General features: G+C 36.1%; 2 protein-coding genes across 4 annotated transcripts in view; one reads left to right on the top strand and one right to left on the bottom strand.

Moving 5' to 3' along the window:
• The window catches only part of zfyve16 (zinc finger, FYVE domain containing 16), a 270,886-nt gene that overhangs the window by 4,187 nt on the left and 240,784 nt on the right, over positions 1-25,915 (bottom strand). The window lies entirely within an intron of this gene.
• pi4kaa (phosphatidylinositol 4-kinase, catalytic, alpha a) overlaps positions 1-25,915 on the top strand; it is a 75,092-nt gene that overhangs the window by 20,911 nt on the left and 28,266 nt on the right. For all 3 annotated transcript variants that reach the window (XM_087269534.1, XM_087269533.1, NM_001034972.1), the window contains 19 exon segments: positions 294-389; positions 485-668; positions 750-850; positions 4,383-4,551; positions 6,905-6,955; positions 7,605-7,713; positions 9,504-9,640; positions 10,041-10,174; positions 10,252-10,334; positions 11,462-11,532; positions 11,624-11,748; positions 14,733-14,814; positions 14,923-15,006; positions 16,225-16,314; positions 16,425-16,544; positions 19,148-19,240; positions 19,314-19,470; positions 22,915-23,042; positions 23,896-24,054. In XM_087269534.1, coding sequence (XP_087125660.1) covers positions 294-389; positions 485-668; positions 750-850; positions 4,383-4,551; positions 6,905-6,955; positions 7,605-7,713; positions 9,504-9,640; positions 10,041-10,174; positions 10,252-10,334; positions 11,462-11,532; positions 11,624-11,748; positions 14,733-14,814; positions 14,923-15,006; positions 16,225-16,314; positions 16,425-16,544; positions 19,148-19,240; positions 19,314-19,470; positions 22,915-23,042; positions 23,896-24,054 — 2,173 coding nt within the window.

Genomic DNA, 25,915 nt, shown 5'->3' with positions numbered 1-25,915 from the left:
GACAATGTTAAGATAAATATGTTGCACTTTGGCTTGTTTTTTTATTTATTTATGAACTATTTATGGACATAAAATTAAGTTAAAAATATCCTGGATTTGAAAATATTGTGTTCCTAGCCTTCACCGATCTCAAGTAATAGATTAATGTATAAAAATTGTGAATAAACTTAACTGTTGATGTCTTAAATAATAATGTCATGTAATAATGTAAATGGATATATCTCGTTTTGCAACGAAACTCTTCATTCATTTTATGAAATATATCAGGATCTAATATTTTTTTGTTAATCTAGGTGTTTAAAAGCAGGATTGACCATGGATTCAGTCATCGTTGAAGCTTTCCTCGCCAGTCTTTCCAACCGTCTGTACATTTCGCAGGAAAATGACAAGTATGTTGCATTTGACAGATGATAGCTTGAATAATTTTACAGCCCTTAAAAGAGATTTGTAAGAATGAACATCATTTGTGCTGTTTTCCTCTCAGGGATGCCCATCTAATCCCGGACCACACCATACGGGCGTTAGGACACATCGCTGTGGCTCTGAGAGACACTCCACGAGTGATGGAGCCCATCTTACAGATCCTGCAGCAGAAGTTCTGCCAGCCGCCGTCTCAGCTCGACGTGCTCATCATAGATCAGCTGGGCTGTATGGTCATCACTGGAAACGTATGCCAGCTCCTCTGTGTTCTGAAAATCAGGGTTGTATGTTTGGATCCGTGCTAACATCTCCGCGTTTCTGTCCCACAGCAATATATTTATCAGGAAGTGTGGAACCTGTTCCAGCAGATCAGCGTGAAGGCCAGCTCCATGGTTTACTCCACCAAAGACTACAAGGATCATGGATACAGGTGATTTATTTTTACATGTATTTATTATTTAGTGAAATGTTTTGACCTACAGGTTTTTGCGTCATGCTGATGGATAAATAATAGGGGTGTCACGATTTCGATTTTTAATCGAAATCGATCGAAATTTATGCTCAATTTCGATTATCGAATCAAAAAATAGAATCGTCGATGCTGCCACGCCCCCATGTCACGTCAGCTTGGCTTGCCAAGCAGGAAAAAACAGGCTTGTTGAAGTGCTTGTTAAACTGCAGAAGCAGGAGACCCGTCGACAGAGCTTAAACCCTCTCCTCTTTCAATGAAGTCGCCGGTGTGTAAGCATTTTGGATTTCCAGTGAGTTATGTTGACGACGTTCATGTTGTCGACAAAAAAAACACAGTTTTGCAAGCTCTGCTATGTACGTATTACGTACGGTTCATCCGATAGACAACACCGGCATCGCGATCCTCCGCCCGCCCCCGTTGCAAATCCGCTTGCGAAAAGTACACACTCAGGCCCTGTTTACACTGTCTTTGTTTTTAAATGGCATTTTAGAACGACAACGATTTGACATCCACAGTGGCGTGTAGCATTTCTGAGCAGCCCTCCTTCCTCTCTACCTCTGAAAATGCACATCACGTGACCACACACACACAGACGCACACACAGCCATGCGCTCGAGACAGCAGGTCCAGGCAGTCAGAGGACTGCTTCAATCTTTCACTCACTTGTACTTAGTCATTTTAGCGAACACCTCAGATACTGTTTTCTGGTTCCTTTTGGTTGTGCCTCTTTTTTTACCGACGCCATTATAACGACACAGATCACTGCCTATTCACGAGTCCCGCAGAAAAAAGTGATTGACAGGTGGTAATTATGTGTGTATCTTGCCTTTATTCATTTACTGTATGATTTGTTTATGGGTAAAACAAAGACCACGCAGGTCAGGTAGTTTAAATGGCAGGCTACAAATAATTAATTTGTCATTAATTAATTAATTATTCATAATCGAAAATCGAATCGAATCGTGCCTTTAGAATCGAAAATGTAATCGAATCGAGGATTTGGAGGATTGTGACACCCTTAATAAATAACATACTTTAATAAATGTGTTACCCATTGTTATTATTAGTTAATTGATTAACCCTTTTGTGCTGTTTGGGATGTTTTCATCCACTCTTAAGTCTTAAATTGGCCACAACTTTCTCTGTTTCTTTATCGTACATCGTAAAGAGGCCGAAGTTATCGTGCAAATATGATAATTATCCTAAGTCTGAGAACACTGTAAAAATACAGGAACAAAAAAATGATAAAATAATGAATAAAATATATACCAAACAACAATGCTTTTGAGAGAAAACCTTCTATTACAATTCATCTAATTCAACGTATTCTTGATATAATTTATTCCTTTTAGTAATATTCCTATTATTTATATGGTTGATTTATATATTTATGTTAAACTGTGTTGGAAAATCAAGCCAATTCCATGCGTGTTCAATAAGAAAAGGTCTGGAGAGGGTTTTATTCAATGCCAAAAATATTAGTAATTTATTAGATACAAATGAATAATTCGATGACAGAGCGCTGGGCTTCATTACCCCATTGCATTACAAGAATTACATTCAAGAGGTTCGCCACTAACATGCATTTCCTGACTCCAGCATGCATACACAACTGATATTAACAGGTAGAGTTTTGGTTTAACGTCACTTATCAGTCATTCTGCAGTCCTTTGGCTCTTGTACCCCAGACATACTTCCTCTTTCTGCACCCCTTCTATGCATACCAGAACTGAACAATTACGTGCATCTTTAATAGCTTTCACAGCTTCTACAAGCATCATGACAACTTGTGACATGTCTAGACTTTGTATTAAACAAAGGCCCCCACACTTATTCTGCTTTTTCCATCTTGTCAGCATGTTCCTTAGAGTATGCAGCACAGTAAGAGGAAGTGTGTCTGGTCAATATGTGATCTCATACATAAGAGAACGTTTGATTAATCTCTTGTTAGTCTAAGCATTTTTCTAATAAAAAATAAAGACACAAAAGTAATAAAAATAAATTCCTTTTTTTACCGCAACTGTTTAAATTGTATTGAGTGCTTCCCACACATAAACTTTGTGTGGGCGTGTCGCCCAGGTATATTAATGGCTGCTAGGGGTGTCAAAATTAATCGTTTCTTCGGTGCACCGCGATGCAGACGCGGACAATTCGGTATGGGTTCGGTAATAATCATAACCGGTTTTTACTGACGTCATTTACCTCATATGCGCTCTGTCGCGAGGGAGGCGATCACTAGTATTTACAGCGCTTTAACTACTTAAAACTCATAAACTGTGAACAATTTCACTGTGTGTGTTTGCTGGATCAGTCTTTCACTGACATATACAACAATAGCCCCTATTTCACTGAGATCGAGAGAATGAAAGTAGCCTACTCCATCTCTGTACAGTGGCCCATTCGACTGCTGGCGTGGCTTTTCTTCTCATGTCGGCTGTTTTACAGCGTTACTTTTGCTTACAGAAACCAGCGCGTGTCTGCAGAGTTTTCTTCACCGTGTCTATCATACATCAGCTGGGAGTTTGCCCCTGCCGCTTATCAGTGTCACTCATCTGTGAAGAGCTCAGCGCGCAAGAGCCAATCGCAACTGTTTTTGTTGAGGGTGTGACCAATCAAAGGGGTGTAAGAGAACTAGACAAGGATCAGAAATTGAGCTGGATATTTGTTTATATTATTTGCTGAATGCTCGTTTTGTTTAAAGTTACAATTTATATATCTGACTTTTTGTATTAAATGACAAAAGTGTATTACAAATAGTATATAAATATAAATATATTCATACATTTTAATACAAGAAATGCTGCTGTGAAGAAAATATAAAACTGTGTATGGAAAGCACCGTCAATGCACCGTGATGCACCGAGATATCGAATTGAACCGAATCGATGGCATCATAATCGTAACCGAACCGAACCGTGAGACTAGTGTAGGTTCACAGCTCTAATGGCTGCCCAAGTATATTTGGCGACACTTTAAAACAAAATTTTTATAATTTATTTTTTTTTTTTTACTATTATTATCATCCTTTTACACTTTTTTTATATCAAGATAACCAAATATCTGCAATCAACTAACCAGTGGAAAATTGTCTTTCGTTTACCTGTTTCGTAGGCTACTTATGATTCTGTGTGCGCGAGAACAGTCAATGCTCCCACAGAAATACGCCTTTTTGGATCTTCTAAATCTTCAAAATTTTATGTGTTTTTAAATTACCTTTTCATTTAAACCTACTAGAGAAACATTAAATTATTCTTTAATAAACAACCTAGAAAAACTTCACTATATGCAAAGGGACGAAATGACATCTAAACTGGCTGCAGAATATTTAAACACCTTTAGAAATGGTTAATCTGCCTTATTTAAATAAAGGTGTCTTTCAATCTGGCTACCACAGCAAGTATATTTTAAACCTGTGAGAAGCACTGGTATTATACATGCTTGGTATAATTCTTGACCTTTTTTGACCTCAGTGTTGTTGTATTTGGCACAGGCACTGTTCTCTGGCCGTGATCAATGCTCTGGCCAACATCGCAGCCAACCTGCAGACGGAGCAGATGGTGGACGAGCTGCTGGTCAATCTGCTGGAACTGTTTGTGCAGCTGGGGCTGGAGGGCAAACGGGCCAGTGAAAGAGCCAGCGAGAAGGGCCCGGCCCTCAAGGTACCCAAACATCAAATTAAAGCCCCCAGTAAACCCACAGCAGACGTCTTCTTTGTTCTTGACTCGAAGAGGTTTCGAATACCTCTGCAGAAACAAGTATTTGTGAACACTCCCCACTCTGCTGCCAGTGAGTTTAGTTAATAGCCCCTTTCACACATACAGACTTTTCCGGAAAGAGATCATGTGTGAACAGGCCCTTTTTGAAAATACCAGTAAATTCGTTCTACTGAATTTAAAAAAAAAGTGAAAAAGAAATTGTAACATTATAATAAATTACTGGAAAAAGAGCACACACATTTTGTTGGCTGTCGCTTTAAATTCAAATGAGATTGTACTCTTTTTGAAAGTGGGCAGAGCTACAAATGCCTATGTGTCAGCATAGTGGCAGATTCAAAAACAAGATTAACATTCTATGCTAATAAGGGAGATATTGGGCCCTATCATACACTCGGCGCAAAAAAGCACAAGATGTGTTTGGAGTGATTTGTTGCTATGTTTAGACCAGCGCAAGCCTAATTTTTCTGTTTTGCGCCACATTGTTTAAATAGCAAATTCATTTGTGCCACTTTGTGGACTCATGGATATGCTGGTCTAAAAAGGAGGTATTGATGGTGCGTTGCTATTTTAAATAACTGAAATAGACCGCGCAATAAACCAACTTAAAGCTGCTCTAAAGTCCAGCGCAGTTAGTTATGCGCCTATGCAGGTCCAAACATTTATACATTGCTTAATACACACCTGAACAGCAACATACAAATATCTTTACTGATGAAAAAATAAAGAGTTAAAATGTTACAAAAATTATTATTTTCTACATAAATATTAAAACAACTGCCATGCCTTTGTATAATGTTATCATTATTAGCAGTGCTATTTATTATATGCATACTTAAATTTGTTTTATTAAAAACTAGTTTAGATTTGTCCACCTGTTGGTTTTGGAGACGTCTGCATCAACATATGGAGATAAGTAGAGGACGTGTGTTTGGATATAACTCAGTTTTCTGACCACACTTCGTTATTATTGTTCATTTATTCGTTTGCTGGAAATTAGAACTGAATTTAGAGAAATAGTTTTGAAACAAATCTTTGCGCTTAACAAATTAAATTAAAAATGTCGGCTAATGCATGTCTTCAGTGGAAGTGTCCACCATATCCTTACTCCACCAATGTAAAGGAGTTAAAGTAAAGAGGCTGAATGATTCAATTCACTATGCAAAGCTAAGCTAAAATCAGCTGAATGGATTCAAAAACGGTTCAAGTCAACCATTTACCTCTAATAGACTTGTAAAATGAGCCTTTTGAAAAAAGTGGAGGGTTGCTTTATGTTATATTTAACTGCTGCTTCGTTATTTTAAAAAAAAAAAGGTAAACATTAGCTATCTTTTTGTTTTTGGTTTGAGTACAGATTTGTGTTGAGTTGATCATAATTTTTCATTTCCGTTGATCTTATTGTACAATGTAACTACAAAAGACTAGCTTTAAATAGGAAAATGATCAATGATCTTTGCGCTTAACAAATGAAATTAAATATGTGGGCTAATGGATGTCTTAAGTGGGTGTTTCCACCGTTTCCTTACTCCACCAAAGTAAAGAGTAAAAGTAAAGAGAAAGTAAAGAGGCGGATTGGAGGAGGCTCATTCTTTATCCGCACGCTGCAGATGCTCTGTTTAATTATTTTCTCACTAGTGAAGTGTTTAGTTTTTCCATATACAAAGTCCACCATGTAAATAGCAAATGCTCCTTGGTGCGACCCAACTGACTCTTATGCTCAAAACACCCATAACTCATTAAGAGAATAAGCACAACCTTGTTAGACCATGCGCCTCGGCGCAAAGCGTAATTTTCTATCCCTTAAATAGCAAAAGTGGATTCCGACACGCTCTTAATGGTTTTCCCCGACACGTACAAAAAGAGAATGTTCTACAGACCTTCAATCATGTTTGATTGTAGCAAATAAAATTAATACATTTTTACCATTAGAAGCTGGTTATATTCACAGACTCTTGCCACACAACACCACTCAGAGAGTGGTTGAGCTCAAGCATGATAAATGTGAAGCGTCTTGAAGGGGGCGGGGCATGTCAAATGCTAGAGAGCATTTGATTGGTCAAGATTTGATGATAAACTGAAGTATGAGGTGATGTGGAGAAATAAAAGGAAAAGGTGGCAGTGACAAACTGCAAGCTTTACATGTCAGTTTTATATCTCTTAAACGTGAATTTTCTCACTTTTTTGGTGCGCACTAGCTTATAGATTTCTTAAAAACTAACAATACTCATACCAGCATCCTAAACGATATTTTAATTTCACGGGACCTCTAAATATATTTTTGATGCTGATTTTTCCTCAGGCGTCAAGCAGCGCTGGTAATCTCGGAGTTCTCATTCCTGTCATTGCTGTGGTAAGACAATATTTTTTTTGTACCAATATTTTATAAGTCAAACATTAGGCGCACAGAGAATAAAGCTGTGATTGGGATTTTTCTATTTATACATAACGGTACATAAGATTTTTTTTTACATTATGCTAAAAATATACAGAAATGTTGTCATGTTCAATAAAACGAAACATTCATTAATTTTGTAAAAATGTTTATTGCTCATTGTGAGTTAATACATTAGCTAACGTTTCATTTCATTTACAAATAGCAGGGTATTTGCAGCTACTGTCTATTTCTGTCCATTTGTATCGCTCCCTTTGTGCCCCCTGGTGGCATTGTCGCAAACTGCTGTTAGTCCTAAACACATTTCTGTAATGGTCATCCTGAACTGTCACTCATTGTGTGTGTAAAAAGGCATCTGACCTATTTTATTTTTAACTAATATTTACTTTAATGAACATATAAATCGATATACAGTAAATGACGCTTAGAAAAGGGTATACATTTAGCTTTTACTCATTTAAAAAAATAAATTCTTTTTCGAGTCTGTTTTTGCTGCTAAAATGAACATTATTTTACCTCAGTTGCCGACAGTTTACACAATTAATGTTTTTGGTTGAGAGCCGATTGGGATATGTTGTTCATAATCTGTCTGTTTTTTACCCTATAGCTAACCAAACGTTTGCCGGCCATAAAAGAAGCCAAACCGAGGCTGCAGAAGCTGTTCAGAGATTTCTGGCTGTATTCGGTTGTGATGGGCTTCGCTGTTGAGGGCTCAGGTTAGACATCCATATTAATAAATGTTCACATGTACATCATTTAGTTTAAGATTTTGTAGCATTTTTGTCTGTTTATTTGTTGAATGTTGGACAAAACACAGTACTTTGCAAAAGTTTTAGGCCAACATTAAATCTTTTACTGACGATATAATGGATAAATGTGACTCTTTTTCACCCATAAAAGTCATAAGTGTATATTTTTAGTCAATTTATTTTAAATTGAGATATCTTCAGGGTGAATAAATGATCTTTCAGTTGATGTACGGTTTGTTAGGATAGGAGTTAGGTTAGAGTTTGAATTACTTTGGTTTATATGTTTAAGACATGTGAAAGACAGTGTTGGAGAGAGGCTGTTTGTCCTAGTTTGAGCTGCATTTCTAGCAGTGTTGTTGTTAGCAATATTGTCTGAATTGATGGAATTATGAATGTTAAAAAGTAAGGTTTTAATCCATTATGCCATTCCTTCTAGAAAGGACTTCAGTTTTAATATTTTTCATTTTCATCATGATAATGATCCACTAATTGCAGCAAAATCCGGAATACAACTGATTACATGCAGACAGTCATGAAATGGCCTCCACAGAGTCCAGACCTGAATATTATAGAGGCTGTGTGAGATCACCTGGACAGAAAAAGAAAGATAAGACACTCTAAACCTAAAGAAGAACTCTGGAAAGTGCTTAAAGAATCCTGATATTATTACACAGCACGTTATTTCAGAAAATCTTAAGATAATTTAAACAAAACAGTTCTAGCTGTGCTTGCTGCCAAGGGAAGCCACATCAAACATAGATTTAGCTAAAAGAGGAAATGTTGTACTGCTGTTGTTTTTTGTACATTTTCTATTTTCTGTTTGTTTTTAATAAAGAGACGGATTGATTATATATTTTGCAAAAGTCTCAGGCCAACAAAGCTGGTGCTCAGGACTTTTGTAGAGTACTGTATAATTACCTAAAATGTATACATACCTTCACAGAGTCCAATCATCTACTCGTTTACTCTATCTATTGATGAGCACTAATTTAAACTACACAGAATCACTGTCTGTTCATCGAAGATTTCAGAATTCATGATATTTCAGATGTGTTTCATCAAATTGATTAAATAAGCACAAATATTTTTAGAATATTATCAAAAACATTTTTTTAGTGAACGAATGAATGAAATGCTAATGGTCTAATCTGATTCAATTCACTTTGCTAAGCTAAGCTGAAAGTGACTCCGGCAGAACAAGAAATCGGCTCAATGGGTTCAAAAATGGTTCTCGCCAAAGAAAATAAGAATTTTTCATTGTCCGCTGATCTTAATACACAATGTAACTACAGAAGACTTGAGCTTTTATCAAAACCCCTTTTTTTATGAATGATTGAAACGCTAATGGTCTAATCTGATTCAATTCACTATGCTAAGCTAAAAGTGACTCTGCCAGATTAAGAAATTGGCCGAATGGATTAAAAAATGGTCAACTGTTTAACTCTTATAGACTTGTAAAATGAGCCTTTTTTTTTTTAAAAAAAAAAGGTGGAGGGTTGCTTTAAGTCATATTTAACTTCTGCTTCGTTATTAATGGTCTAATCCAATTCTATTCACTTTGCTAAGCTATGCTAAAAGTGCCTCAGCCAAAACAAGCAATTGGCTGAATGGATTAAAAGAATGGTGCAAGACAACTGTTTAACTCTAATAGACTTGAGCCTTTTTCACAAAAGGTGGAGTGTTGCTTTAAGTCATATTTTAAAAAAGCTGTCTATTTGTTTTGGGTCTGAATAATCATCATCTTTCCCCATCTTCAGGTCTGTGGCCGGAGGAGTGGTATGAGGGAGTGTGTGAGATTGCAACAAAATCCCCACTGCTGACCTTCCCAAGCGGAGAACCGCTGCGCTCAGAGCTGCAGTATAACTCGGCCCTGAAGAACGACACTGTCACGCCGGTACTGCTTGTTTTTTTGTTCTGAAACACTGATCACAGGGCATCTTTATCACAAAGCATGGTAATTTATAGAGCTCAACGCCCTGCAGCTTAAAAAAACACATGCAAATAGTAAAAAACACCAGCGAATTAACTAAATTCTGCTGCTGACGGCACTTGTGTTTGAACTGCTGTTCATCTAATTTTACACTTAAACAACTAAATGAATGCTTAAGTCTGTTGAACTGATTATATTTTAATTATATTACAACATCGATGCTGTAAAAGGAACTGTATGAAACTTATAACATTAATCGTTCACCAGAAGTTTATCGGTAGGAGAATAAACACTAGCTGTGCATATACCCTATTTGGTGCCGTGACCCGGATGGAGACTGAAATCTCACATTTGCTGTTTCCAGGCTGAGCTGAATGATTTGAGGGGAACCATCATTAACCTGCTGGATCCTCCGCCGGAGGTTGCTGCGCTCATTAATAAACTGGACTTTGCCATGTCCACCTACCTGCTGTCCGTCTACCGGCTGGAATACATGAGGTACACCAGCGTTTTCCTTGAGATGATGGTTTTTAGACTGAACAGCCAAATGATCTCATCTCTTTTTTCCTCTTCAGAGTGTTACGATCTCAGGAGTCTGACCGATTCCAAGTGATGTTTCGCTATTTTGAAGACCGAGCGATTCAGAAGGATAAATCAGGTGAGCGAGACCTGCGGTGATTTATTTTCTGGATGATTTAAAAAAAAAAAAAAAAAAAATATATATATATATATATATATATATATATATATATATATATATATATATATATTTAAGAAAAAAAAACAAAAATTTAAGAAAAAAACAAATAAATAAATAAATATATATATATATATATATATATATATATATATATATATATACAGCTGGGAAAATAAGTATTGCACACATCACCATTTTCCTCAGAAAAACATATCTCTAAAGGTGCTGTTGACTTGAAATTTTTTAACTTTTAAATTTTTGATAACAACCAAAGAAATCCATATATGCAGTGAAAACAAATCTAATTAGTTTACAAATTAAGTTCTGTGTAATAAAATGAAATGACACAGTGAAAATGTATTGAACACATGAAGAAAGGAAGGTGTATAAAGGCATGAAAAGCCCAGACAACAGCTGAAATCTTTCAGTGACTCTTCAGCAATCCTCTACCCTTTCTTATTGAAAATGAATATCAGCTGCTTCAGTCCAACATCTACATTAGCAGATGATGAAGATGAAACCAGGGAGGACATTTCAGCAAGACAATGATCCAAAACACAGCCGAGGAAGCTTCCAAAGGAAAGAAAAACAAGCTGTAGAATGGCCCAGCCAGTCGCCTGACTTTCTCCTTGTGTCATTCCATTCTTATTACACATTATTATTATGTTTGTATTGTTTGGGTTTTCACCAAAATCCGGTTCAATTCCTTGTCAACTGATTGTTTCGAAATATTATTCCCAGGAAAGAAAACGTGTTCAGTACTTATTTTCCCCACTGTATATGTATCTTAAAAATGACTTACAAATTCTGTCCAACAAACATATACAAAGCAATTGACAATACAATATACAACAATGCTCGCAGAAGTAAGATAAAAAATAATAATAAAAACATAATTTATGGTTGAATTGTTACAATTATGAAATAATAATTGATAACAAGCAGGAAATGTTTATAGGCCAATAACTTGACCACATCGAAATGGTCTTTTTAATTCTCAGAATTTTATGGTCCTGTGTCATATTTGTGAAAAATCAATGATTATTGTCAGTTTTGATGAGATTTTGCTGGTCTTTTCCACTCAGGAATGATGCAGTGTGTCATCGCAGTAGGTGACAAGGTCTTCGATGTCTTTCTTCAGATGATGGCTGACAAGGTAAATCAAATCTTAAAGGCTTTATGTGTACAAATTGATCTTGATTTCTAACTGAGGCTAATTTTTATATTCTTTGTTTTTTTTCTCCTAGGCAAAGACCAAAGCCCATGAGGAGGAGCTGGAAAGTCATGCTCAGTTTCTATTGGTCAACTTCAACCACATTCATAAGAGAATCCGAAGAGTTGCTGACAAATATCTGTCAGGACTCGCTGAGACGTGAGTTCTGCTTCATTATTATTGTCCAATCATTACAATCATTCCAGACTAGTGTTGTCATAATACTTTAAAAAGTGTTAAAGCTGCAAATATAAGCTGGTCTGTTTATAAACTGATATACGAGCGATCCGCTGATGAATCTACTGATCTTTGTGGCTTTAAAACTCTCCAGTGTCCCTGTATCTGTGGTTTTGCGCACTAAAGAGCAGTGAGTTTGATGAATTGATGACCTTCACAACCAATCACAGTCATTTCTGTTGAGCAGGGAACACAATAGCAAATCAGCGCTGTTTAAAAACGTGCTCAACAGCGAGCAAATGTTAGCGGGAAATGGATGTGTTTACAATTTCACTACCGAATGGTATCGAATTTATCAATCATAATAACACTAGTCCAGACTATTCTATACTTCAGTGTGTTCTGTAGAGATGTTGCATGTGTAAAAAAAAAATCTAAGTTAACTTAAAATTGGTTGAGTTAAGGCCCGGGTATTCTTCAAACAAAATAAAAAAAAAGAAATTTGTTTCATGTTAGTTTCTACAGAGGGAGTTCGTTTTGGTTCATCTTTTTGGGGGAGGAGTTTGTATTGGTCCAACTTTTTGGGGGAGTTCGTTTAGGTTCAGCTTTTTGGGGGAGTTCATTTAGGTTAAACTTTTCGGGCAAGGAGTTCGTTTTGGTCTACCTTTTTGGGTGAGGAGTTTGTTTTGGTCCAACTTTTTTTGGGTAAGGAGTTCTTTTTGGTCTAACTTTTTGAAGGAGGAGTTTGTTTTGCTCCAACTTTTTTGGAGGGAGGAGTTCGGTTTGGTCTAACTTTTTGGGGGAGGAGTTTGTTTTGGTCCACCTTTTTTTGGCGGGAGGAGTTCGGTTTGGTCTAACTTTTTGGGGGAGAAGTTTGTTTTGGTCCAACTTTTTGGAGAGTACTTCATTTTGGTCCAATTTTTTGGGGGAGGAGTTCGTTTTGGTCCAATTTTTTGGGGGAGGAGTTCGTTTTGGTCCAATTTTTTGGGGGAGGAGTTCGTTTTGGTCCAATTTTTTGGGGGAGTAGTTCATTTTGGTCAAATTTTTTGGGGGAGTTCGTTTTGGTCCAACTCTTTGAGGGAGAAGTTTGTTTTGGTCCAACTTTTTGGGGAGTACTTCATTTTGGTCCAACTTTTTGGGGGAGTAGTTCATTTTGGTCAAACTTTTTAAGGAAGGGGTTTATTTTTGGTCACAAATGTCTTAAAACCTGAGGCAGCTGATGTTGCCGTCCACTCTGCAGATCTCTCTTACGCCCCCTTACTGAATGTTACTCCAAACCATGATTCATCCTTCATCAAACTTGACTAATTTTTGTGAGGATCATAGGTCCATGCAGGTTCCAGTAGGTCTTCTGCTGTATTTGTAATGATTGGGATGCAGTTCAGCAGATGATTCATGGGAAAAATCTACCTTCTGGCACTTTTCCAAATACGTCAAGTCATTATTTGTTGCTCTTATAACTGGGATAGACAACAATATTTTTGTCAGGTAGTGTATTTGTTCAACATTCACAGTTGAATTCACAGTTGAATTCACAACAAGTTGAATTCACAGTTATCTGAATTTGGTTGTTGACGATTTGACACGATCCAGGATCGCTTTGTTCTTCAAAACTGATCCGAGAGTTGTTGTCATAGCAATAGTTCTGGTAGCTCAAACCTGGTCGGGAACAGGCTCATTCAAATAAACAGGATTAGATTGCGTCATTTCAAGCAAAGATATTAGTAAAAAGTATTTACCAAATGCTGATATTTTCTTACAGTCGTAGTTATATACACTTGGGACAATAGTAAATATATATATATATTTTTAACTTTATATATATATATATATATATATATATATAAGTTACAAAATATATATTAATAAAACTTATGCAATCTGCACTCCGAAATAAAAGTACAGACTGACACCTGGTGGTTCAAAAAGAAAATTTATTGATATAAACTTTTTAGATACAAATGTGTACGATCGCTTTAGTACACTTTGTGTATGATAATAGAAATGCACAATATGTGACTTAAAAAAAAACAATAATACATATGCAGTCATGAACATGTTTTTACAGTTAATATGACGGTGATTTGATGCTTCATAAAGGTTACAGACGCCTTTACCAATATCAAAATGCTTTTTAACCATCCAGTTATTCTTTACACCGATGAAGAAACCGGCGACAATAATACTACAACTACTATAATAAAGAAAATCCACTCTAACACTAAAACTAAATAAATTGCTAAATAATCTTTGACACATGAAAGAGTAAAACACGCAGCCCACAACAAATGTAGAAAGTTATTGCGTGTCATATTTAACAAACCGTCTCCTATAAATTTGATGTAATTTTGCTCACATGGATAATTGAATATTAATCAGATGATGTCATTACGCTGCTGTGCCGTCAGCCAATCGCTGCATTGCTGATGATGATTTCGAGGATCGATAGATCTGTCCTTCACAACACACGCAGCGATCTCAGATCAGTACATCCAGACATTTTAATCTGATTCGCGAACTTGTTTGAAGAACCAGTTATCAAGATTAAAAGATGCAGGATTTGCCAAATCATCCCAGAGCATTTAAGCGAGGTATGAAGAACGGATCCCTGGATTAGATACTGTATATCCGCACCTGTACTATTGCTCGCTGAGAGATTTTAAAAACTCACAACCGCATTGTGCCATGTCTGATAAAGTTCTAAACATTGTTGCATTCAGTCTCCGCGGGAAATAGGAGGCTTTTATTTGCCTTTTTTGAAACTGTTACTTCCTCTCAGCCACCATTGTTGTTGTTTATTAGACCACTCTAGCGGTGTCACACATTTACAACCACACCTACTCTAGCGCGGGGTTGTCCAGAGGTTCAAAAACAGTATACCATACCATTCAGAGTTTAAAGCATACCCAGGGCCTTAAGTGTTTTAATGTATGTTGATTGCTTATCAATGTTTTTTTCCTCTCCAGATTTCCACACTTGCTGTGGAGCGGCCGTGTTCTGAGGACCATGCTGGATATATTACAGACTCTGTCTCTTTCGCTCAGTGCTGTACGTGCTTCATTTTTTGCTCAGCTCAATTTAATCTGCATATAATGGAGATATTCAGAGTTTTGTTTCAAGGGATATTTATGACTCATTATTGGTTTTGTTTTTCAGGATATCCACAAAGACCAACCATATTACGACATACCAGACACACCATATCGCATCACAGTGCCGGACACGTATGAGGCCAGAGAGGTACAGATACTGGACCTTGTTTGTCTGTTCTGTTAAGATGGTTAGCACTTTACTTGAAGGGGGTGTTCATAAGAACTATATTCAATGAGTCCTTAATAATCATGATATGGCGCACATAATGAATATGCTGGAGATTTCATGCATGCTTATGACAGCTGTCATTAAGTGCCCTTTGCTCAGTTATGTCATTTTAAATGTAAAGAGGACATGTCCTTGTCATGAAAACTTTACATAACCAAGATAACATGACTTTTAATATAACTCAAAATTCTTTCTTAAACATAATTTGTGTTTAAATTATGCCTTTTGTCATAATTTTTATTTATTTTTTCAGTGGAACATACTGAGTTTCTCTTCAAAAAAATTCTGAATGAAAAGTGTGTCGTGGTTTTCGTCAGTAGCCTAGTGGTTTGTGCATTGACACATAGCCAGTGTTGGGGGTAACGCATTACAATTAACACGAGTTACATAATAATAATACTTTTCTAAGTAACGAGGAGGTAACGCATTACTTTTCCAAAATAAGTCATCATATTTGAGTTACTTTTTTGAAAATCTAATGCGAGTTACTTTGTAGTTTAATTAATTAGCTTTTCTAAAATTGAATTGCTGAATTAAAATTAAAGTGGTCACAATAAATCGCGCAGTCAATTAGAAAATGTGTTTATTATTTTGAACGCATCGAAGAAAAGGCTTTTATCTTAAATATTTATATATATATATATATATGTGTGTGTGTGTGTGTGTGTGTGTGTGTGTGTGTGTGTCAATCATAATAGTTTTAATAACTCATTTCTAATAACTGATTTATTTTATCTTTGTCATGAGGACAGTAAATAATATTTGACTAAATATTTTTCAAAACACTTTTATACAGCTTAAAGTGACATTTAAATGCTTAACTAGGTTAATTAGGTTAACTAGGCAGGTTAAAGTAATTAGGCAAGTTATTGTATAACTATGGTTTGTTCTGCAGACAATTGAAAAAAAAATTAGCTTAAAGGGGCTAATAATTAAAAAAAAAAAAAATTTAATTTAAAACGCTTTTAATTTTAGCTGAAATAAAACAAATAAGACTTTCTCCAGAAGACAAAATATTATCAGACATACTGTGAAAATTTCCTTGCTCTGTTAAACATAATTTAGGAAATATTTAAAAAAGAAAAAAAAAATCCTATCACATGTGTATTAGTGGTAAATTTGCTATGTCCTGTATAGAGCATAGTGAAGGACTTTGCCGCCCGCTGTGGAGAAATCCTGAAAGAGGCCATGAAATGGGCGCCATCGGTCACCAAATCACACCTACAGGTTTGACCCGCCATTAAAAATTGTACATGATAATACAGCAAAAGCACGTATTTACCACATATCCTCTTCCGGAATGATTTGTAACATCATCATTGTTTTTTCCACCGCAGGAATACCTGAATAAGCATCAGAACTGGGTGTCGGGTCTGTCTCAGCACACAGGGCTGGCGATGGCCACAGAGAGCATCCTGCACTTCGCCGGATACAACCGTCAGAGCACCAGTCTCGGTGTAAGATGACCACTTGTGTTTTAGTGTATGATAAAGGCTAGTCATGCAGCGAGCTTGATTTTTCTTAATTTCAAAAACTCTTTTCACATTGTTATTATGGGGGATTGTGTGTAAAATTTTGAGAAAATAAATGAGTTTAATTCATGTTGGAATAAGCTTGTACATAACAAAATGTGGAAAAAGTGAAGCGCTATTAATACTTTCCGGATGCACTGTAAACCATTGAAGTGAAAAATTACAATCCCAAATTGGAATCAAATGTAAAAGTTTCGTACGTACAATATTTTCATTTGAAAAAAAAATCAAAAAATCGATCGGTGCATTTCTACTGTATTGATTTTGATATGAATTGACTAGTTCATCAGATTGCAAACAGTTAAACATCCTTAAAAGTTCAAGTTTCTTTTCCATCATTTCAGACCGCTCAGCAGTCCAAAATAATATAACACATATCCTTACATATTAAATAATAATACATTTATTTTATTGAATTCATTACATTAGACATTTAATTTTTTATAAACGAACAAAGGTCATTTTATCAAATAAAATGGGGGAACAATTGCAATTCAAAATTATAATCAAATATAATGCTTTATATGTATTTTATATATATATATATATATATATATATATATATATATATATATATATATATATATATATATATATATATATGCAGTATTTTGATTTAATGTTGAAAATATCATTAATGAACAAAGGTCGTTTACTAAATAAAATGGGAAAAAATTGCAATCCAAAATTAGGAATCAAATATAAAAATCTTACATATTCTGTCTTTTTATTTAAAGTTAAAAAATATCACACAATTGTGCAATTATTAAATGAACAAATGTAGTTGTATAAAATAAAATGGGGGGAAAAGGCAATCCGAAATTTGAATCAAGTGTAAAATCCTTACACATACAATACTTTGATTTAATGTTGAAAATATCACACAACTGTGGACAGGCCTGGATTATGAATTTAGAGGCCCCTGGGCTCAGTGTCTTGTAGGCCCCCTACCTAGCCACACCCCTATAGATAAACTAAAAATAAGATTAAAATAATATTTTTTAATTGAAATTAATCTATAATGTATTGCCCACATTTTTTAAATAAATGATATTCAGTACATATATTTCTAATCTACAGAGATTTAACTTATTTTTTAAGCATTTAAAGCACACTTTAAAAAAACACACTGACACAACTAGTGAAAATTAATGGATTTTAATATACTTGTTCAAGTTCACAGAAGCAGTAATAAAATGTATATTTAAGGGTATTTTAATGTATAACTTCTATAAACTTATAATGCATATGATTTGGATATAACACCTCTCCAATCCAGTTCAGTTCTATGAATCTGAGTCTTCCATAATACACACACTTATTAATGATTCATACTTGTCTTCCTCGTGATGAAGACTAGGCAAAATCTGATATGTAGTGGGGGGAAAAAAGAAGGATTTCATCGGATGCTGGATTCGAAACCGGGTTCATGATCGATCGCGTCAAAACATGTTGCCATGTGCTTTTCGAGCTAGGCCACTCAAACTGCTGTCTATTGAGCTCTTTAGTTATGTTGTCTCTCAATCAAGCGGTGATAGGTGTGAATCGCTTAACTAGCTCATTCCAACGAGGTGCGCTATTTGCATTTAGTCTAAGGCCCCGTTTACACTAATGCGTTTTAGTTTGAAAACGCATAAGTTTTGCCACGGTTACACCATCCGTCTACACTACGTCGGAGTTTTCGAGCGCTTTTGGAAACGCTGGAGAGGCCGTTTTCATTCTTGAACGCTACTGCTTCGTCTCAGTGTGGATGGGGGAAATCGGAGACATCTGAAAACGCGGGGCTGCTGAGATTCCCTACCTGGTTGGGGCTTTTGCATCATTGTGTATCCTTCCCTTATTCGTCAAGCCCCTATCACATGACTATAACACATGGCTTTAACGCTACTAGAAGACAGCACTGTAAACAACAACATGGGCACAGAAATGGGAACATTGTTTGCACTATTGTCTGTTTTAGGCACCATTGTGCAGTTATTCATTTGTTACGTTTAGTAACAACTCGACCTCGTCGTCTGTCCACAAAAATACCTCTCTTGCTTTCTTTGCCATCGCGTTCATTGTTCAACAGCCGTTTGTTCACTAACAATAACCAAATGCCGAGCGAGACGCATGCTTCCTGTTTATACTAGAACACGCATGCCCAGAGTGCACGAATGGTCACGTGATATGCGTTTTTGGTGGTGTAGTGTGGACTGAGATATGTTCAGAAACGCTAGGTGAAAGCTAGCCTTTGTGGTTGGGGATTGTTTTTGATCTAAAACGCCATTTTAAAAACTTAAACCACTAGTGTAAACGGGGCCTAAATAGACACTATTTAATCAACATTTTCCCTGTACCCATAATGCCCATTGGTTAATCCGGCCCTGACTGTGGAACTTTGTAGTGTAAATTCATCGCAGTTTGGTTTGGAACAAGTGAATATTCAAAAAATTGAGAATCGATCGGTGCATTTCTACTGAATTGATTTATTGACTAGTCCTTCAGGTTGCAAACAGTCATTAAAAGTTTGTTCCCCATCATTTCAGACCACTCAGCTGACCGAGAGACCCGCATGCGTGAAGAAAGACTACTCCAACTTCATGGCCTCCCTCAACCTGAGAAACCGCTACGCTGGAGAGGTGCTGCTAAATAATGAAGCAGGGCTTTTTGTGTTTGTTTCACCGAGTCTTACCCCCTGTGTCTCGTATGCAGGTCGCAGGGATGATCCATTTCTCCGAGGCCACGCGGAGCACATCAGACCTGAATAAACTGATGATCCGACAGATGAATGAAGCTCTGGATGGAGGACAGCCCGAAGCCTTCACCGAAGCCCTGTTCAAGATGGCAGCGCTGTTGATCAGCTCCAGAGGCACGTTTTATTGTGTTTTATAAGCTGTACACTAGCAGATGGTCAAATGTTTTAAAGGGACAGTTCAATCCAAAACTGAATTCAACTTTTAAACTTTATCTTCTGTCCAACACACATAAAGATATTTACACTCACCGGCCACTTTTTTAGGTACACCTGTCTAACTGCTCGTTCACGCAAATTTCTAATCAGCCAATCACACGGCAGCAACTCAATGCATTTAGCCATGTAGACATTGTCAAGACGATCTGCTGCAGTTCAAACTGAGCATCAGAATGGGGAAGAAAGGGGATTTAAGTGACTTTGAACGTGGCATTTTTACTCACAACCATTTCTAGGGTTTACAGAGAATGGTCCGAAATAGAGATAATATCCAGTGAGGAGCAGTTCTGTGGGCGCAAATGCCTTGTTGATGCCAGAGGTCAGAGAGGAATGGCATATATGTGATCTATAGGTTTCTGGCATATATGTGACCTATAGGTTTCTGGCATAAATGTGACCTATAGGTTTCTGGCATATATGTGACCTATAGGTTTCAGGCATATATGTGACCTATAGGTTTCTGGCATATATGTGACCTATATGTTTCTGGCATATATGTGACCTATAGGTTTCTGGCATATATGTGACCTATAGGTTTCTGGCATATATGTGACCTATATGTTTCTGGCATATATGTGACCTATAGGTTTCTGGCAAATATGTGACCTATAGGTTTCTGGCATATATGTAACATATAGGTTTCTGGCATATATGTGACCTAAAGGTTTCTGGCATATATGTGACCTATAGGTTTCTGGCATATATGTAACATATAGGTTTCTGGCATATATGTGACCTATAGGTTTCTGGCATATATGTGACCTATAGGTTTCTGGCATATATGTAACATATAGGTTTCTGGCATATATGTGACCTAAAGGTTTCTGGCATATATGTGACCTATAGGTTTCTGGCATATATGTGACATATAGGTTTCTGGCATATATGTGACCTATAGGTTTCTGGCATATATGTGACCTATAGGTTTCTGGCATATATGTGACCTATAGGTTTCTGGCATATATGTGACCTATAGGTTTCTGGCATATATGTGACCTATATGTTTCTGGCATATATGTGACCTATAGGTTTCTGGCATATATGTGACCTATAGGTTTCTGGCATATATGTGACCTATATGTTTCTGGCATATATGTGACCTATATGTTTCTGGCATATATGTGACCTATAGGTTTCTGGCATATATGTGACCTATAGGTTTCTGGCATATATGTAACATATAGGTTTCTGGCATATATGTGACCTAAAGGTTTCTGGCATATATGTGACCTATAGGTTTCTGGCATATATGTGACATATAGGTTTCTGGCATATATGTGACCTATAGGTTTCTGGCATATATGTGACCTATAGGTTTCTGGCATATATGTGACCTATAGGTTTCTGGCATATATGTGACCTATAGGTTTCTGGCATAAATGTGACCTATAGGTTTCAGGCATATATGTGACCTATAGGTTTCTGGCATATATGTGACCTATAGGTTTCTGGCATATATGTGACATATAGGTTTCTGGCATATATGTGACCTATAGGTTTCTGGCATATATGTGACCTATAGGTTTCTGGCATATATGTGACCTATAGGTTTCAGGCATATATGTGACCTATAGGTTTCTGGCATATATGTGACCTATAGGTTTCTGGCATATATGTGACCTATAGGTTTCAGGCATATATGTGACCTATAGGTTTCTGGCATATATGTGACCTATGTATGGCATATATGTGACATATAGGTTTCTGGCATATATGTGACCTATAGATTTCTGGCATATATGTGACATATAGGTTTCTGGCATATATGTGACCTATAGATTTCTGGCATATATGTGACATATAGGTTTCTGGCATATATGTGACATATAGGTTTCTGGCATATATGTGACCTATAGATTTCTGGCATATATGTGACATATAGGTTTCTGGCATATATGTGACCTATATATGGCATATATGTGTAGGTTTCTGACATATATGTGACATATAGGTTTCTGGCATATATGTGACCTATAGGTTTCTGGCATATATGTGACCTATAGGTTTCTGGCATATATGTGACCTATAGGTTTCAGGCATATATGTGACCTATAGGTTTCTGGCATATATGTGACCTATAGGTTTCTGACATATATGTGACATATAGGTTTCTGGCATATATGTGACCTATAGGTTTCTGGCATATATGTGACCTATAGGTTTCTGGCATATATGTGACCTATAGGTTTCTGGCATATATGTGACCTATAGGTTTCTGACATATATGTGACCTATAGGTTTCTGGCATATATGTGACCTATAGGTTTCAGGCATATATGTGACCTATAGGTTTCTGGCATATATGTGACCTATAGGTTTCTGGCATATATGTGACCTATAGGTTTCTGGCCTATATGTGACATATAGGTTTCTGGCATATATGTGACCTATATATGGCATATATGTGACCTATAGGTTTCTGGCATATATGTTACATATAGGTTTCTGACATATATGTGACCTATAGGTTTCTGGCATATATGTTACATATAGGTTTCTGACATATATGTGACCTATAGGTTTCTGGCATATATGTGACCTATAGGTTTCTGGCATATATGTGACATATAGGTTTCTGGCATATATGTGACCTATATATGGCATATATGTGACCTATATATGGCATATATGTGACATATACATTTCTGGCATATATGTGACCTATAGGTTTCTGGCATATATGTGACCTATAGGTTTCTGGCATATATGTGACCTATAGGTTTCTGGCATATATGTGACCTATAGGTTTCTGGTATATATGTGACCTATAGGTTTCTGGCATATATGTGACCTATAGGTTTCTGGCGTATATGTTGACATATATGTTTCTGGCATATATGTGACCTATAGGTTTCTGGCATATATAAGGACAAGTATTTCTGGCATATGTGTTGGGTGGCGACGTGGCTGTTCAGACTGACACAGACACAAGGAGTCATGGTGTTAATTTGTTTCTTTTAATGACAGCAGTAAAAAACAACAATTATTTGAACTACAATTGTACAAGCTAAAAAATAACTTCATTTAGTAAGTAATAAAGCCCAAGATACACAGCAATGACAAAAGCTGCACACTTTGTGGATAAAAAAGATATAAAAATAAAGTATACTCAACTCTAATATGATGGGGGAAACACTGTGGTTCTTAAATTTAAATCATCAAAACATTTTAATTTTCATTTTAAAAATGCTATTGAAAAAGTGATGTTTTATGAAGTATTAATCATAAATTGAATTTTTCATGAATTATATTTTAAATTAAATATATTCGCACAGTTCACAGGTGTTTATTTAGACAGTGCTTTTAATGTCATGTTGTCTTGTGTTGTGTTGTGTTGTGTAGAATGGGACCCTCTGCTGTTGCATCACCTGTGCTGGTCTCCATTAAAGATGTTTACTGAGAATGGCATGGAAACGGCTATAGCCTGCTGGGAATGGCTTCTGGCTGGAAGAACAGGAGTTGAAGTCCCGGTACGACATACATGTACATCTACAACTCTCTTTGAACCAGTGTATTTTATTAGGTCAAACAAATTTGCACTTTTGTGTTCTTTAACATTATGTCAGTGCAGCGTTAAAGAAAAGCAGGATATTAAAGTTCACGTCTTACAGTCTCGTTCAACAGGTTAACAAATTTTGTTTTAGCAGGTTAGAGGTTTTTATTCTAATAAATAGTTAAGTTTATTAATAAGTTGTTATTATTCATTTATTAACGTGTACTAATAACTATTGATGAGTAAAAAAATCATCTATTTTTGTATTATTTTACATACGTACTGATATATTACCTCAAAAATGTTTGCATGTTAGGGCTAAGTGATATAAGTCATTTCATATTCTGATAAGTTAGGGATAAAGTAGATTCAGGGTTTTTTAATTGCAGAATAAAGTCTGACAGGCTTATCAGCACCCGACACGAAGCAGACACGGTGTATAAGACTAAAGGGCTTTATTCTGTGAAAACAACTATTCTGGATGTATTTTACCTCATTTTTTACATGGCTACTTGCCACAAAACATACATTTGACACAAAACATTGTTGTGATATTTTATTATATCTTTAATTAAATGCAAAGCTACTGTGAAAATTTCCTTGCTCTGTTAAACATAATTTGGGAAATAATTGAAAAAGAAAGAAAAATTCACAAGAGGGTGAATAATTCTGACTTCAACTGTATGTTGTCATATTGCACAGCCCTGGTGGTCTTTTAAAATCATAACAATATGTTCACATAGTTCAAATTCCTCTAATATTGTGCGTAAGTCATTGCTAGTATGTTAAATGAACAAGTTTTGACTGGATTTGTGCTGTTGTGTGTTCAGTTCATGCGTGAGATGGCCGGCGCGTGGCAGATGACGGTGGATCTGAAGATGGGGCTGTTTTCTGATGCCCAGCTGGAGGCCGATCCCCTGGCGGCTTCCGAGGAAAGCCAACCCATCCCCTGCCCGCCCGACGTCACGCCACACTACATCTGGATTGAGGTTACTTCCTCTTACCTTGCTGATCCGTCCAAGGCTTATGGGCATTTCCATAGCTGTGGATTTACCTGACCCCAAGCCTCTTATGATACACATCTGAAAATAGCACGAGGACTCTCCTCTGCTCTGTTGAGGGCTGGTCTTCAAATAGAACTAGATTAAATAGATTTTTTAAGTTTGATTTGCTAGAATCGTTTGTTTACAAAGCAGCTTGTTTTGTAAAATTTGTTCTTGTTTTGCAAAACGATGTTTTACATTTATTATCACGATTTTAGCATCGTGAATCATAGGAATATGATCATAGGAATAAATAAAAGTAGAAAATGTAGAAAACAGAAGTTATTTTAAACTCTAATCAGGGTTGCCCTGCTTCTTGCTAATGATTCTTTGAAGCAAGTAGTGAACAAATGCCAAATTCCTCCGTCAGAGATGAAACCTTTTATTAACGCTTACATTTTAAACAAGAGGCAAAAGGAATGGGATGCATTAGAAAACAATACATTACATGAAATCCAACCTGAAATTTCACACAGAATTTTAAGACATTTTAACAATCGATTTGATCAAGTAGTTTTTAGCAGATGTCGTATTGGGCATACGAGAATAACACATGGTTTTTTGCTCCAAGGTGAAAACCCAACTCAGTGTTTGTGCTGCAAAACTCCTCTTACTATAAACCACATTTTACTGGACTGTCCTGCTTTTACTGATTCCAGAAGACTTTTTTTATGAAATTAACTCTTTTAAGGACATTTTTAACAAAGTGAAACCGGAAAAGATTTTAGAATTTTTATCATGTATTAACACAAAAAAAATCTTATTTAATTTATGTTTTATTTTGTTTGTTGATTTTTAAATTGTATATTTATTGTTGAAAGATTCCTGCCATGAAAATAGCCTTGTTTGCTGACATGGCATTAAATAGAGTATATTACATTACATTACAGTTGCCCTGCTTCTTAAATGTACTTAAAAGTAATTGAATTTCAGACATATGGATTTAAGACCTTGAAAGTACTTCTAAACAAATATAGGTCCATAAAAGTGCTTGAATTAAATAAAAAAGTAACAATTTTTTTCACCAGTGTACTCAGTTGTCAAAAACAGAATGAAAAAAATTTACTTCTTCAATAAAAAATCTTACATTTAAATCTTGTACAATAACACTGACAAATAATGCACATTTTATCAATATTTCAGAAACCGTCTTTGAATATAACCAGTATTAAGTTCAACAATTTTTATTAAGCATGACTTTTTAAAACAGTCAAACTTTTTTAGGATATGCTTCATACTAAGTTCTTTTTCATTGTTTGTTTAAAACATAATAAAGTGTGATTTATGTGTGTGTCTCCATTTACAAAACCAAAAATAATAGTGAATTTGTCCTTTTTATTCATCAACTCTGTATAAATATACTTTACCTGACAAAAATCTTGTACAGAAATAATGTACAGTATAGAATATGAAGTCATGGACAAAAGTCTTGCTGTAAGTTCCCAGTTGCTAGAGCAACAAATAATAACTTGACTTCTAGTTGATCATTTGGAAAAGTGGCAGAAGGTTGATTTTTCCCAGGAATCATCTGTTGAGCTGCATCCCAACCATCACAAATACTGCAGAAGACCTACTGGAACCCGCATGGACCCAAGATTCTCAGAGAAATCCGTCAAGTTTTGTGAAGGAGAAATCATGGTTTGGGGTTACATTCAGTATGGGGGTGTGAGAGAGATCTGCAACATCAACAGCCTGAGGTATCAAGACATTTGTGCTACCCATTGAAAATTCATCAGCAGGACAGCGCTCCTTCTCATACTTCAGCCTCCACATCAAAGTTCCTAAAAGCAAAGAAGGTCAAGGTGCA

The sequence above is a fragment of the Danio rerio genome, chromosome 10 (genome assembly GCF_052040795.2).
Source record: "Danio rerio strain M-AB ecotype USA chromosome 10, GRCz13ab, whole genome shotgun sequence".
NCBI classification, from domain to species: domain Eukaryota; kingdom Metazoa; phylum Chordata; class Actinopteri; order Cypriniformes; family Danionidae; genus Danio; species Danio rerio.
The sequence above is the reverse complement of the archived record's forward strand: the minus strand, read 5'-3'. Positions and strand labels throughout refer to the sequence as shown.